At 39.9% G+C, this 13,141-nt stretch overlaps 1 protein-coding gene across 1 annotated transcript in view; it reads right to left on the bottom strand.

Moving 5' to 3' along the window:
* The window catches only part of gsap (gamma-secretase activating protein), a 36,255-nt gene extending 23,114 nt beyond the window's left edge, over positions 1–13,141 (bottom strand). The window contains exons 1-22 of the mRNA XM_027272467.1: positions 13,015–13,141; positions 11,845–11,915; positions 10,750–10,806; positions 10,566–10,635; positions 10,215–10,262; positions 9,998–10,086; positions 9,520–9,589; positions 9,300–9,349; positions 8,869–8,988; positions 8,707–8,763; positions 8,547–8,593; positions 8,282–8,367; positions 7,377–7,454; positions 7,149–7,238; positions 6,815–6,907; positions 6,476–6,644; positions 5,883–5,973; positions 4,041–4,110; positions 2,053–2,132; positions 1,799–1,879; positions 1,484–1,606; positions 1,164–1,219 (exon numbers count right to left, since the gene is read on the bottom strand). Coding sequence (XP_027128268.1) covers positions 1,164–1,219; positions 1,484–1,606; positions 1,799–1,879; positions 2,053–2,132; positions 4,041–4,110; positions 5,883–5,973; positions 6,476–6,644; positions 6,815–6,907; positions 7,149–7,238; positions 7,377–7,454; positions 8,282–8,367; positions 8,547–8,593; positions 8,707–8,763; positions 8,869–8,988; positions 9,300–9,349; positions 9,520–9,589; positions 9,998–10,086; positions 10,215–10,262; positions 10,566–10,635; positions 10,750–10,806; positions 11,845–11,915; positions 13,015–13,102 — 1,784 coding nt within the window. The 5' untranslated portion in view covers positions 13,103–13,141. The remainder of the gene's footprint in view (positions 1–1,163; positions 1,220–1,483; positions 1,607–1,798; positions 1,880–2,052; positions 2,133–4,040; positions 4,111–5,882; positions 5,974–6,475; positions 6,645–6,814; positions 6,908–7,148; positions 7,239–7,376; positions 7,455–8,281; positions 8,368–8,546; positions 8,594–8,706; positions 8,764–8,868; positions 8,989–9,299; positions 9,350–9,519; positions 9,590–9,997; positions 10,087–10,214; positions 10,263–10,565; positions 10,636–10,749; positions 10,807–11,844; positions 11,916–13,014) is intronic.

Here is a 13,141-nt window from a genome sequence, read left to right as displayed (position 1 = left end):
GTGTTACTTTACTTTCTGCCTTTGTTTTTCCCGCCTAGTTTCATTGGCTGTTCCACCCTGATTGGTTTCACCTGTCCCTCATTAGTTTCACCTGTGTCTTGCCATCATGCCTGATCTTGGGTGTGGTCGAAGAGTCAGTTTTGCTTAGGAAGGTTCCTAACTGAGTGAAATGACCCGGCAGTATTAACGTAGCCGTCATGATAAGAGCTGTTCTAACTGTTAAGGAAAGGAGCTTCAATGCTTCCTTTATTATCTCCTTTAGCATAGGATACACCGGACCATCCTTTACAAAAGGCGTTGATGTGATATCAAAACGATCATGAAGTCTATCACATCATGACATAGTCCAGTGTAAGGGCAGTCAGATTTCCCCCTGTATGAGTAAAGTTTAGGCTTTGATGAATGAAATATTCTTGAAAAAATTTAAATCTAAGGACTATTGAGTATCTGGCAATTCAGTTAATCAGCTCCAGAACAGCTACGGAACAGCCCTTCTGCTGAAATGGTTTTGTCAGCGATTGTTTTCAAATTCAAGAATGAACTGTCAACCTGACAGTGGCAGTAACTCTGTCTGTAGGGACTTGGCTTGTGAACTGGAGGGTGACTGCGTCGAATTACAGTATGGAGTGTGGACTGGTAGTTGGAGAGGTGCCAGTTTCACCTCCTGGGCACTACTGAGGTGCCCTTGAGTCTAGCACCGAACCCTTAACTGCTCCTGGGGCACCTTTAAGTGGCTGCTCATCACCTAACCAGGCATTGGCATGTCTATAAACCTGCTGCGTGTGGTTGTATTTCAGGCCTATATGTGTAAAACTTGTGTGATAAAAGATCTGCATTGAGGTATTAATAGACTAAATCATCATCTATCTGTGATTTGAAAAAAAGAAAAGAAATGTGAACATTTCAAATGTAATTTCATGCCTTTGTTATACAATCAAAACCTTAAAAACAACAGTGACTAACAGTGTTAAAACACTTCAAAGATTCATCAAAAAAGGGACAAGTGATGAAATTTGCACCTTACAGTGCCTCACTGGAGCAAACTGTGTACTTTTTCAAACACAGTGCAGAGGTGCAGTCAGTTCCCTTGCTGATTGTTTTAGGACTGTGTGTCTGAACTAATGTACTTTTCTTAACAAACCTCCAGTGGGAGGCAGACCTACTTCTTTGTGTTCTCCTCCATGTGATTCATGTGGCTCGATGGTCTCCTCTCGGACCTCTGAAACAAGCAACACCATCATGGGACGACTAAAAATGTGCTACCATTGTTTGACAAAAAAGCCAACAGGTATGCTGACAGAGACACACACACACACAGAAAGATACACACACACACACACACACACACACACACACACACACACACACACACACACACACACACTCCCCTATCTGTCACAACAACTAACAATCAGGTTAAGTTGCAGTTTAGTTCCTGTTAATTAATATACATATGTTGAAGCACACACTAACACACACTCACCAGTCTATCCCAGTCGGTTTGTATGTGTGAGGTTCTGTATCTGGGGTTGGGAACAGCATCCAGATATTTTGTCCTCTCTGTGTTCCACTGCAGCTCTGACCAGAAACCCTGGAGACTTCTGGACTACACACACACACACACGCACACATACAACAACACCACCACAGTGACAGAGCAAGGACATTGCTGCAAAACAATTGAGGATAATTGCATCTACATTGCACACAAGCAGACACAGTATTTATCTAAAATTACACTGTTTTACATATAAATGCCATTTTTGACAGGTTCAAAAATTGAAAAACACGCTGTTACCTTTCCTTTGAACACAGGTTTAATATGCAGCTCAGTGGTACACAAGACACCAGGCACCTCCAACAGACACTTTGGCATCTCCTAGAACACACAGAGGCAGAACAAAGTGTGTGTGTGTGCTACTTAAGGCACAAAGAAAGAAGTGCGTCCTCTGTGCATTCATATCCACCTATATGGGTGCAGGTTTGTTTCTTGCTTATATGCATATGGATTGTGTGTGTGTGTGTGTGTGTGTGTGTGTCTGTATGTGGTACCTTCTTGTCGAATACAGAGGAGTAAGGCAGGACCTTATCCAAGCTGAAAGACTTCTCATAGCTTATTCTGTACAAAGAGGCTGTTTGTGTGTGTGTGTGTGTGTGTGTGTGTGTGTGTGTGAGAGAGAGAGAGAGAGACAGAAAGAGAGGGATAAAAGTACGGTTAGACTTTTATTTTATACATCAGTTATTCATTCTTAAAATAACTACACTGCAAAGGCGGCATTTCCTGTCCAATAGTTGGCTTTGATATCAGATTTAATATCATGCAGCGGGCTAGACATCTGCAACTTTCTAGAGTGGTGCTCCTGCGGTGTTGTCTGTCTGGTTTGAAGGGGCCCTCTGACCTTCGTTTTCAAAAATACTCTATTTTCTAATGCATTCATCTAAATTCATAAATGAGTAGGTTATATAAGATGCAGAATGCTGTAGAGGTAGAGCGGTGTCCAATGATGAATTAGCGCCAGCCAGCAGGATATTTTTTTAGGGACACTGTGCTACAGTCTACGAGGGTTAAACTACTGCGAAATGGAAAAGGATCAAGCGCACAAACGCATCTTAAGTTTAATTTTCTATTTACTTTAAGTCATTGGCAGACAGAGACAGATGGGCATCTCTTGTTTGGTGTTAACAGAGAAATTCATTATCTTGCTGTGAACTAAACATCTTTGAGCAAGGTCAGTAAAAATTGGTTGATTTGTGGCTGCAAAACTATTCTGATAATCTCAACACAAGGCATAAGCCAGCAATACGTCTGATGTTATTCATACTGCAGTCAGCTTTTTGACAGTGACAGGGTGATATTTTTTTTGTTGCTGACTTTACAGAGTAAAATCTTGCTTATTGATGAGTTCAGATCCGTGCCGTGTGCTCTCCTTGGTAGTGAAGTAATGTTGATGTTGTTGCCGTTTGGCATATTATCGTGTAGATTATTATCTTGCATTGTTCTCTTGTTTCTAGGTGATACACCAGCAGTAAAAGGCCAATAACACCAGCCAGGGTGCTGTGATATTGATGTAGGGTGTTCCACTCTGTTCAGCTTTGGCTGCCACGGTAGCACCTGTGACTGGCAGACAAATCTCTATCCTGTCGATTCAAATCTCTGAGGGAGAGAGTGGAGCGTCTCCGGGGAGACTCTGGTCAAAATGAACAGACTGACAAGTCACTATCACAACAGTATTATCTGTACCACAAATGTTCTCAGTCCTGACAGAAGGCTAAAATCATAAACTGTTGAGCAATTTTATGATTTACTATGCATACTTTTGGCAATTTCTAGACTGTGTTTATGAATAATATTACTGATTATATTATTCAGTGACTGTGAAAGAGCGTCCACAAACATGCTTTTATCAGTAGGCCTGTCCCACCACTGGTCCCGCCATAATCACTATGATATATTAGTGAGCACAGGTTACTAATGTTTTATTTATAAGGTCAATATAATTGTCTTCATATACTGTACAGTAACACCTGTATTAGTAATGACTCTGTATCTTTGAGAAAGTTAAAATAGTATAGCAGCAGCAACAATATGCAAATATATGCGGCAAGGTGCTCCTGCATCTAATGTGATCATCTACTCTCTAGGTGTCGACTGTATTCCTAAATATGAAATTAATATCACAAACAGTTCTTGAATTATTTTCTTCAGACAGACATTGTGGGACATGCAAATGTGTCTACTAGGACTCAACCATATTTTTTCAAACTGTTCTTTGCAAAACACAAAGTCTCCAAGGTCTTAAAATAACTAAATTCATCCTCTAATCCAGACTCTGGCGGATTTGTGTTGGCACACGTCTGCGAGAAGAAATTCAAGAGCCAAATAGACTTGACAAACTAATTCAGCTTTGTGTAGACAAGATGTAAGCAGTCTAGTAACCACAGACAGAAAGAGACATAAAAAGGCAAGAAAGCAGCTAGATTATAAAAGGAGGAAGTGATACCCAGGAGACTTGTGTCCCCATGCATCAGCTGCCACTGACCTAGAATAAACTCCTGGATCTGATCAAAGGATTCGAAGGCTTTCACGTTGTCACACAGCCATTCAATAATCTAGATGCAGAAAGACAAAAGAGAAGATGTCAAACAACAGGACAGCTGTACATGTTTATGTTTCAGCATCCCTAAATTGTGGAACACTCACAAAATTACTGACTTTAGTTTATGACATTTTGGTAAACTTTTACTTTCTTCTTGAGAGTTAGATGAGATGATATCACTCTACTATACATCTCTGCGCTAAATATGAAGCTACAGCTTAGCATACAGTCTGGAAAACAGGGGACAAAAGCTAGTCTCTCTCTAGCTTTTCAAAGCAGATGTAGCGAAGCTCACTTATTTATTTGCATTTTATCTCATTTGGTTTTACAGAGACTGAAGCGGAAAAAAAAAACAAGAAGTTGTGGTTTTACACAGGTGTTGTGTATACTTTTTTTGGCCTAACACATAGTGACTTCCTGGAGTCTCTGCTGGTTGACTGGTAACCTCATGGTAACAATAAAATTGTACAGAAAACAAGAAGATGTAATACTAACTTGTATTTTCCATGGTGTAGAAATATGACTTTTGTTCAGTGTTTATAAGACTTAAATTGTGGGAGCATGTTAATAGCTGGCATGCTGTAGACTCGTCAAGCTGTGGCTATCTCATGAACACTTCTATTTGCTGATAAGAATTTTGAGGACTGTGTGTCTTCGATAGGTGGTCTGATGGTTAAATTACAGAAACATGCGAAATGAATGATGTCTTGGGAGATAGTCCCTGCAAATCTCACAGCCACAGTGCAGCAGAGTGAAAACTCATTTTCTTTTGCCCATTTCTCTGCTGTTTGAAGAAATATGTCTTTGCCAAAGTCAGTTTGAGTTCTATGTCCAGAAGCAGAGATATACTCTAACAACTGTGTGAAGAGAGAGAGGGAGAGAGAAGAAGAAGCCGAAGGAGAAGAACTTAATTTGCAGAGTATTCTCTTGAAATTACAAACTGCTGTCAACAAAGCAAAACACGTTAACAAGCAATCACCTTTATTAAAGCTATTACTTTTTGAGCTGATGACCCCATTAACTGTCTACAAAGAATGCACAAGTTATATGTGGTGTCCAATTTCCCAGTGATAGCTGCACTAATGAAGCTGGTGACTCATTTGACCTCTAAAGAAAGAATTTATTACAATCTATCAGCGCACCTGGATGATCTTAATTTAGGTGTATTACTAATACAGTCTGAGTCATCACTGGTCCCTTTCTTTCTGTCTTTGTTTGACTGTGTTTGATCTCTGTCCACTTGTCTTCCCTCCTCTCCTTTTTTATTGCAGCATGCTGTCTTGTCTTACTCTCTTTGTCTTCTTCTTTCTGTCTGCTCACTTCCAACTCAAGGTTGACACCTGCCAAATTTACACTGAAGTGCAGAAAAGCACTACCTCTACTGCTTTTTTACTTAGGTGTTCATTTTCTTTAAGGAAGAGCACCTTACAGTGACATTAACATGTATATTTTATTAAAGGTGACTGCATTTTCTGTTAGATTTCTCACTTCTCTGCTTCTTAATCCTTCCTGCATGTCTACACTCACTACACACACCCTTCATCAAGGAGACATTATTGATCGTGTGACTTTGTTTAAACATTTATTGCAACTCAAGTTTTCAATAACGTTTTGTTCTCCAAAAAAACAATAACACTGTGCTGTATCAAAATGAAATCCTTGATAGAAGTGTGAATTCTGTGGGTGCAGATGATGCGTTACATCTTTCTAACTTTGATGCGAAAACTCTGCATTTGTTTTAAATGTCAATATTTCCTCAAACTCGCCTCCTGCCTTCATTTGTACCTTCAGCTCGAGGGTTGGGTCGTTTCCCATGTAAACCAGCAGGCAGTGGAGGGCAGCCAGACACTGGGGGTCAGTCTTACTGCTGCAACACCTTGGATGGGGGTAATATACAAACAAATTTACTTTTATACATACATTACATTGTTGTATGTATACATACATACATACAACATAAGCATACAAACAGAGAGGCACAAAGGCACATATCCAGCAGTCAGGGATGCTGTGATGTATGTACCGTTTAGAATTCAAGATAAAACATGAATAAATAAAACCAAGAACAGTCCAAGTAAAGAATAAAGCAAGGGGCCACTGATGCATCTTTATTGAGCAGGATGATTGAATCCAAGGTGTCTGCTGGCTAGGAGTCAAGTTAAAGCTGCTGTTTATTCCAGAAAGACTGCAGGTGTATGCGCACAAAAATAACTTTTAAAAAAAACAGCATTCCCTTTCCTCCCGTCCGCTTCCTGCCTACCTATATATTCTCTCTCTGCTCTCCAGTGCCTCCGCAATGCATATAAATACCATCTAAATCGTAACCCCAATATACATAAAGCCTTCATTTGCAGCAAAAAGTTATGAATCATGCTCACCTAGAAGGAGTGTCTGACTGCAGCATCTGCAGCAGGTAGGCAGGGCTTAGCTCAGGAGTGTAGATCCTCCCACTGGCCAGGTCCAACAGACTAGCGCTAGACTCTTCCTCTGCATGCAACACTGTCATGTTAGCTGACTGACACTGCGGGTCCAAGTGCAGGTCAGGACCTTAGGGTTGTTGAGGCAGACAGACAGAGAATAGATCAATATAATGTAGATTAATATAAGGTGAAGTGAGAAGGTGGCTCTACATGTGTACAGTTCCTATGTTTCAAAAAAATTGGCCTCAAAGCCATCAATCATCTTGAACATGAATTTGCACAAAAGCCTTGTTTTACCTGAGAAAAAGAGGGAGTGACAGAGCATCTCCTGCTGCCTTGTGTTGATACAATGCAGGAAATATCCCTGCAGATACACCAGGATGTAGTAACCTATATACAGAAATAACACAGCATCACTGTCAGAGTATATGTTAGCATGCTGAATGCACCCTAGACATTCATTATTCTGCATGACCATACACACTCGCTTTTGTGTTTGTGTGTCTGTGTGTTGAATGCAAAAGTAGGAGATGCATGTTTGACAGTCAAACTCCCACACTGGGTTGAATTTATGGATGCTGGAAGGATGCTGTTGTGTGTATGACTGTATTATACGTTTGTGTGCAATGACCTATGGGGATAAAGAGTGGATGAAGCTGTGTGGCTTTCTGCTGTGGCGACTGCTCGCTGCCAAGAGATGCTCTGAATGTCTTGCTGCAGTCTGCGGAAAGAAAGAAAATCCAAATCACCATGTGCTCAAGATAAAAATGGAAGCATAGCGAAAGAGACAGAAATGGAGAGAGAATGAAATTCTGTGCTATACATTATTCGAATACACAAAAGTACATAGCATACACACCTTTGTGAACTGAAACCACAGTGTAGATGAGGTTCTGGTTGTCTCTAAGGGGTTGGCTGTAGCATACAAACATGCTTCCTAAAAACAGACAACATGACAGAGCAATAACCTATGACATAATTCATGATAATCAATAAGAAAATTAAATGAGTTGTGATATGTTAATATCTAACATTAATAAGCATTTTAAATGTAATCAGTGAGGGGACAGGAATAGTTGTGAATGTTTGAGATTTGATTCATAAATCAGATTTGTTAATAAGATTTTGTGAATGAATTAAAGGTCCAATGTGTAAAATTTAGTCACATCTAGTGGTAAGGTTTAAGACCGCGATTAACTGAATACCGCTCATCTCATCCTGTTCTTCCAAGACTGGAGAAAAAACAATGGTGACCGCGTAAAGCCAGTGTTTTGTTTCGCTGTTCTGGGTGACTGTAGAAATGATGGTAGGTGATATAGGTCATTTTAATGAATTAAAACATACAGTACTTTGGCGATGATTTTGGCGGATAGATTCACCTAAATCTTACCCACTGGACCTTTTAAGTAGTAATTCTAAAAAAGATTCAGCCCTTGTACACACGAATTATAATTTTGACTAATCTAAGATTTACAAAATGCTTTCAGTCCTGATTTTCTAAATTTCTGGTGCTTAAAAAAACACTTTATTTTCATTTTTGTGTTTTATTGTGTTACTGATGAATCAATCAATGAATATTTTGTTGCATCATTATGTACTAATGATTATTACATAACTTCTGAGCTGTGACTGGGACTTACTTTCTTGTTTTCACAAAGAGAAATGCAAAACACAAATATATAGATATTAGTCATGTAACTGGAAAGTCAAGTGTGAGAGAATACATGTGTGTGAACACAAGACTCATGTGCGTGGATGTGTTACCTGTTCTATTTGTGAGCACTTCCATCTTAACAAGCTCCTGCTCTGGTCTCTCCATGTGATAATGGTCAAAACCCAGATTTACAAACCTGTTGTGCACACACACATACACAAAAAGTCCCAGTTAGTTATGAAGGTGCACAGCAAACTAATAAGTTGTGTCTTTCATTACAGGTACATGTCATTAATTCAAAAGAATGCAGAATATTGCTACCTGCTGAGAAAACGTATTTCTATATTTATTCTGTACTAGTAGTTGTTGCCTTACTTGACGGTGCGGAAAGGATTAGCAGGCAACTCTAATGGGAGTTCCAACTGTGGGAGAAGAATATTAAGCAAGACAATTACACGTTATTATCAGGTCACATTGCGGTTATGACAGCATGTGGAATAGACTACTAATTGATTAAATTATAATTAGAACTCACCACAGTTTCACAGTTATGGTTGAGGTAAAACTGCACACATCGCATCAGGAACTTGTCCTGTGAAAGGATATTTTTTGTCATTCAGCGTAGCCACTCTAAAGAGTCTGCTTTATGGATGAATGTAAATCAATGCAACGTCCTCACAAGAATAGTTGTACATGCCTGTGTTACATTATGAGTGAGACAGTAGAGTCTTTGTGTGTGTCCGTCCCACTGGACCCAGCAGAAGTCCTCTACTATTCTCTCTACTGTTCTGGACAAACGCTCGGGATTCGCCATCACCTGGTTCACACAAACATTCATATTCACATTGTAAACACTCTGAATTCTTAATGCAAAGCTCCTCAGGGGGACATGAGAGAGAGTATATTTCATGGCTTGAGAATGAGGTTGAAACAATATTTCTTTGCAGCGGGTTATGTAAATACATTCCAAACTTTTTGCTTATTAATTACTAGATGTGTGCAAACTGCACAGAACTCACCAGCCAGAAAAAATTGTAGTCTGAGGCCACTGCCCACAGACAGATCCTTTTAAAAATAAAAAAGAGGTGGCTAAAGTGAGCAATGTGGTGACTGCAGAGTCCAACTTACCACTCTATAACCCTCCTGTCTTGTCAGCAGAACATGGTAGAGATCCACATCTGAAACGCAAAAGGAAAAACAATGCATAACAACTACATCCAGTGTAATGTTTCTCCAGAAGATGCTGTTGGGAGAAAGCCAGATTATTTCTCTCTAAATTTGCTGATCTGTTTTCTAACAAATTAAAGAAATATATAGCCCGTACAGACGGACGAGCTCAGAGACTCACATCCATCCTCAGTCAGCAGCAGCAGGTGGCTCTCCAGCACTGATCTCCTGTCAGTGTCTGAATTTAGGAACTAGGGACAGCCGCAGAAAAACAAGAGTCAGCGTGCAAATGAGAGGTTTATAACAGTTGCCAGATGGAGAAATTCTATTTGCTGATTTTCATATTTTAATGCAAGCCTCAAGCATTCTCATATGCATATGTTTAAATTTGTGGTTTGGCAATATGGTGAGCAACAAACAGTAAACAGTGTAAAGGTTAGAGCCACGGTGGCATTAGTAATATTCCTCTGTTGGTAAAAAGACATAACGGCAAAAAGGCTACAGCAACTACAGACCAGTGCACTTTCAGCAAGCTTGTAAAATAAATAGTCTATGGGACTTGTACGCTGTGAGCTCCAGTGCTCTATAACTGCAACATCAGCTCGTGGCTGCAGTAAAACCTGCATAAAAGTGGCCAAGACAACACACATAAACTGTACCTGCACTTTGACCCTGCAGTCTACTGCCTTGAGGACTTTGGTGTTGCTGATGGGATGGATCTCAATCAGGAGTGTCAGACACTTGGATACTAAAAAAAGACAGAATGTGAACTGAAGGGTGTGAGAAGATTAAGAATGCAATATGTTGAATATTTCAGGAAGCTAAAATGGTTGATTTCTGTAAATGAAACAGAGAGAGAGAGGTGTTGGGTGTTACTTGGTTTTAGGCACTCCTCTCCTCTGGTGTTTTGTGCCAAGCTGACAGCTGAGAGAGGGGGGAAAAAAGCACAGACGGTGTGTCATGTGACTTAATTTACATACAATTTCAAGATACTCCACTAAATCAGTGATTTTTAAACTAAAATTTGGCACCACCGCAGTCAATAATCTTCACCAGAACTGTTTCTGTAGCCTTGTTCTTATAAGTCCTGACGTTGCAAAACACAATTCGGGTGCTCCGATAAAGCTCAACTTCTCACTTAATTGCCTGATTTAGGGGTCAGTAACACAGTGTTGCTAACGATGACTGCTCCTGGCAATTCATTATCTATACATTACAGAGGCTCACCTAACAGCGTCTCCTCCTTGTTCAGGGAACAGCTGCTGACACACACCTGCTTGTCAAATGTGTACAGGAGCTGTTGGAGAGAATACACAGCCACATGGGAACAGGGACGCACAAACACACACTTACACAATAGCAAAATCTGCAGCACTGAGGGAGGGAGATATGGGACACACAGACAGAATACCTTATTCTGCTTGGTGTTGGGGTCATATTTCCCAATTCTGGTGGTCCCTGTTGCTCCCTATCAGAATAGAGCAGAATCCTCTGATTAGGTCATGTATCGTTACATCAATCAAACTACAAAGATGGATAATCCTAATCCGTCCCGACGAGCAGACCTACTTTCCCACTGGCGCCTTCTGCCCGGTCGTTATGTATGGAACGTCACCTTTGACCTCTTCATTACCTTCGCTGACCTCGCCGATTATCCGGACTGAATCTGCTTGACTTCAAACCGGCGCACTCACAACTTACTTTTTTGGTTCAGAAGATTTCAAATAAGAAAAGGAAGTGTACTCTTAAACCCAAGGCACAGCCAGGCATGCGTAAAACTGTGAACCTTGCACTAAAAAGGAGATTATTTCGTCTTTGCAGGCTGCACACTGTCTTTAACCTCCCAAACCCACAAACTCTGTGGCGGGTCTATCATTAAAAATTTATGTTGTGCAGAGAGGCACGCTTCAACACACAGAACTTCAGTTTAAATTCTAGTATGGATCCCAAGGTTTCCAAAAATACCAAATACGTCAAGCAGAATTATAGAGAAATCTGTATAAAAGAATATTGAATTTCTCATTTGATGGCGGCCATTTGGTGATGAATGGTGGAGATATAAAAAAATGTCATCTGGGATTTGAATATTTCACTCACTATAACTTCAGTGAAGGGCTGCGTGCATATGTTATGTCTAACCTGCAGTGCAAGCTACTTTGCAAAATGTAAAGATAAAAGTGGGTGCAGTGCGTTTATTAGAGAATCTCAAGTTCAACCAGATGTTACACTAAATGTCTAAAGATTAAAAGGAAATTATGAAATGACAAATATGGTGATTATGCATTGTGTGCAAGTGTTATTTCCATATAAATATAAAGTTAATATACAGCATATTTGTACAAAAATCCAAGGCTTAAGTGTAACAAGACATGAAAATGAAGTGAGACCAGTGCAGGTTGCAACACAACTAAACTGAATTAATAAGGATTAGAATAATTACACTGGCTTAACGCATGCACTCAACATAAGAAACACTTAATATGCAGTGCCATCACTGTGGGCTTACCTTCCAGGAGAAAAGGATGCCCCCATCCCTCTCAATGTTCAGGATACGAGTGTCCACTGCTCCAGAGTACTCTGCAGACACAGCATTGTTACAGTGAAAGCATACCTCTCAAGTGTTATGCTAAATGAGAATATATTGTGTTTCCAGTGTGGTTATTACACGTGTAAAGTGCCCAGAGGTGTCGGTGAATTATTTGGCAGAAATCTATTAATATGCCGCTCTAATGATGTGAGACTGACGCATTACTTGCATAACCAGCATTGTTATGCATCACTTTCAACACATATTTTTTATTATGTCCGTGTACTCAAGAATACATTTAGAATAAAAGTTATTATTTGAAGGTCTTGCTGTGTTATTTGGATCCCATACAAGGGTGCTAAATCTTTCTTTTCAGTGTTTATACTGGTCCTGAGATTGTATACACAAGTTCATATTACATTTTCTATGGTTAAATAAAGACTGCTATTATGCAACTGCAGATATTTCATCTGTACTCGTTCAATGAATTGCATTTTCTATATTATTTTTCTGTATTCTACCTTCTAGTTTGAACAGTCGCTCCATCTTTAAGACGTTTTAAATGAAATATTTACCTAATAGGCCTTTTAATAGTAGGGGTCAGCACAGGTGTTCCCAATGATACTAATGAAGGTTCAGTTCCATTTAGTGCAGCAGAGCCTTTCCAGTGAGCCAACATGCACCAGCCTGACTCTGTTTCACCTGAACGGAACGCGGCCTTAATTAGTATCATTGATAACACCTGGGTTTACCTTGTTATTTAATGTCCAAATAGCTGCTGTGGAAAAAATGTAATTTGCTCTCTATATACGGGATTCAGGTGGAGACTGTGAAGGGTAAAGAGCGCCATCTACTGCACAATATGTATTATCCTTTACCAACCTTTAGATTTTTCTCTATTTTTAAGCGAGAAACACTGCGAGCTAAATTCTTCTCACAAACTGACTCTGTAAGGAATACCAACCCATTACATACTTATTAAACAAATGCACAATAGAGTTAAAGTCACTCTAGATAACAGTAAAAACTCTGACACCTGACATTTTTAAAGCTAGTCGCTGTTAGCTGACTGTTTCAGTCACACCCTGTGTACGTTCACAGTAAGAAACACTGAGAAATCCGTTGACCGCTGACACCTGAACGCCTCACCTTGCACCCTGCAGACCGACGCCTCCTTCCTGAGGAGGTCACACGCCACATCTCTGTGCAGGTCAAACTTTAGGTTTAAATGCAGCATGTGGGCGCTTTAATCTTCAGTCTTCTTTTGCTTTTGGAT

Source organism: Larimichthys crocea, chromosome XX, assembly GCF_000972845.2.
Source record: "Larimichthys crocea isolate SSNF chromosome XX, L_crocea_2.0, whole genome shotgun sequence".
Classification (NCBI taxonomy): Eukaryota; Metazoa; Chordata; class Actinopteri; family Sciaenidae; genus Larimichthys; species Larimichthys crocea.
This window is presented reverse-complemented; position numbering and strand designations above follow the sequence as displayed.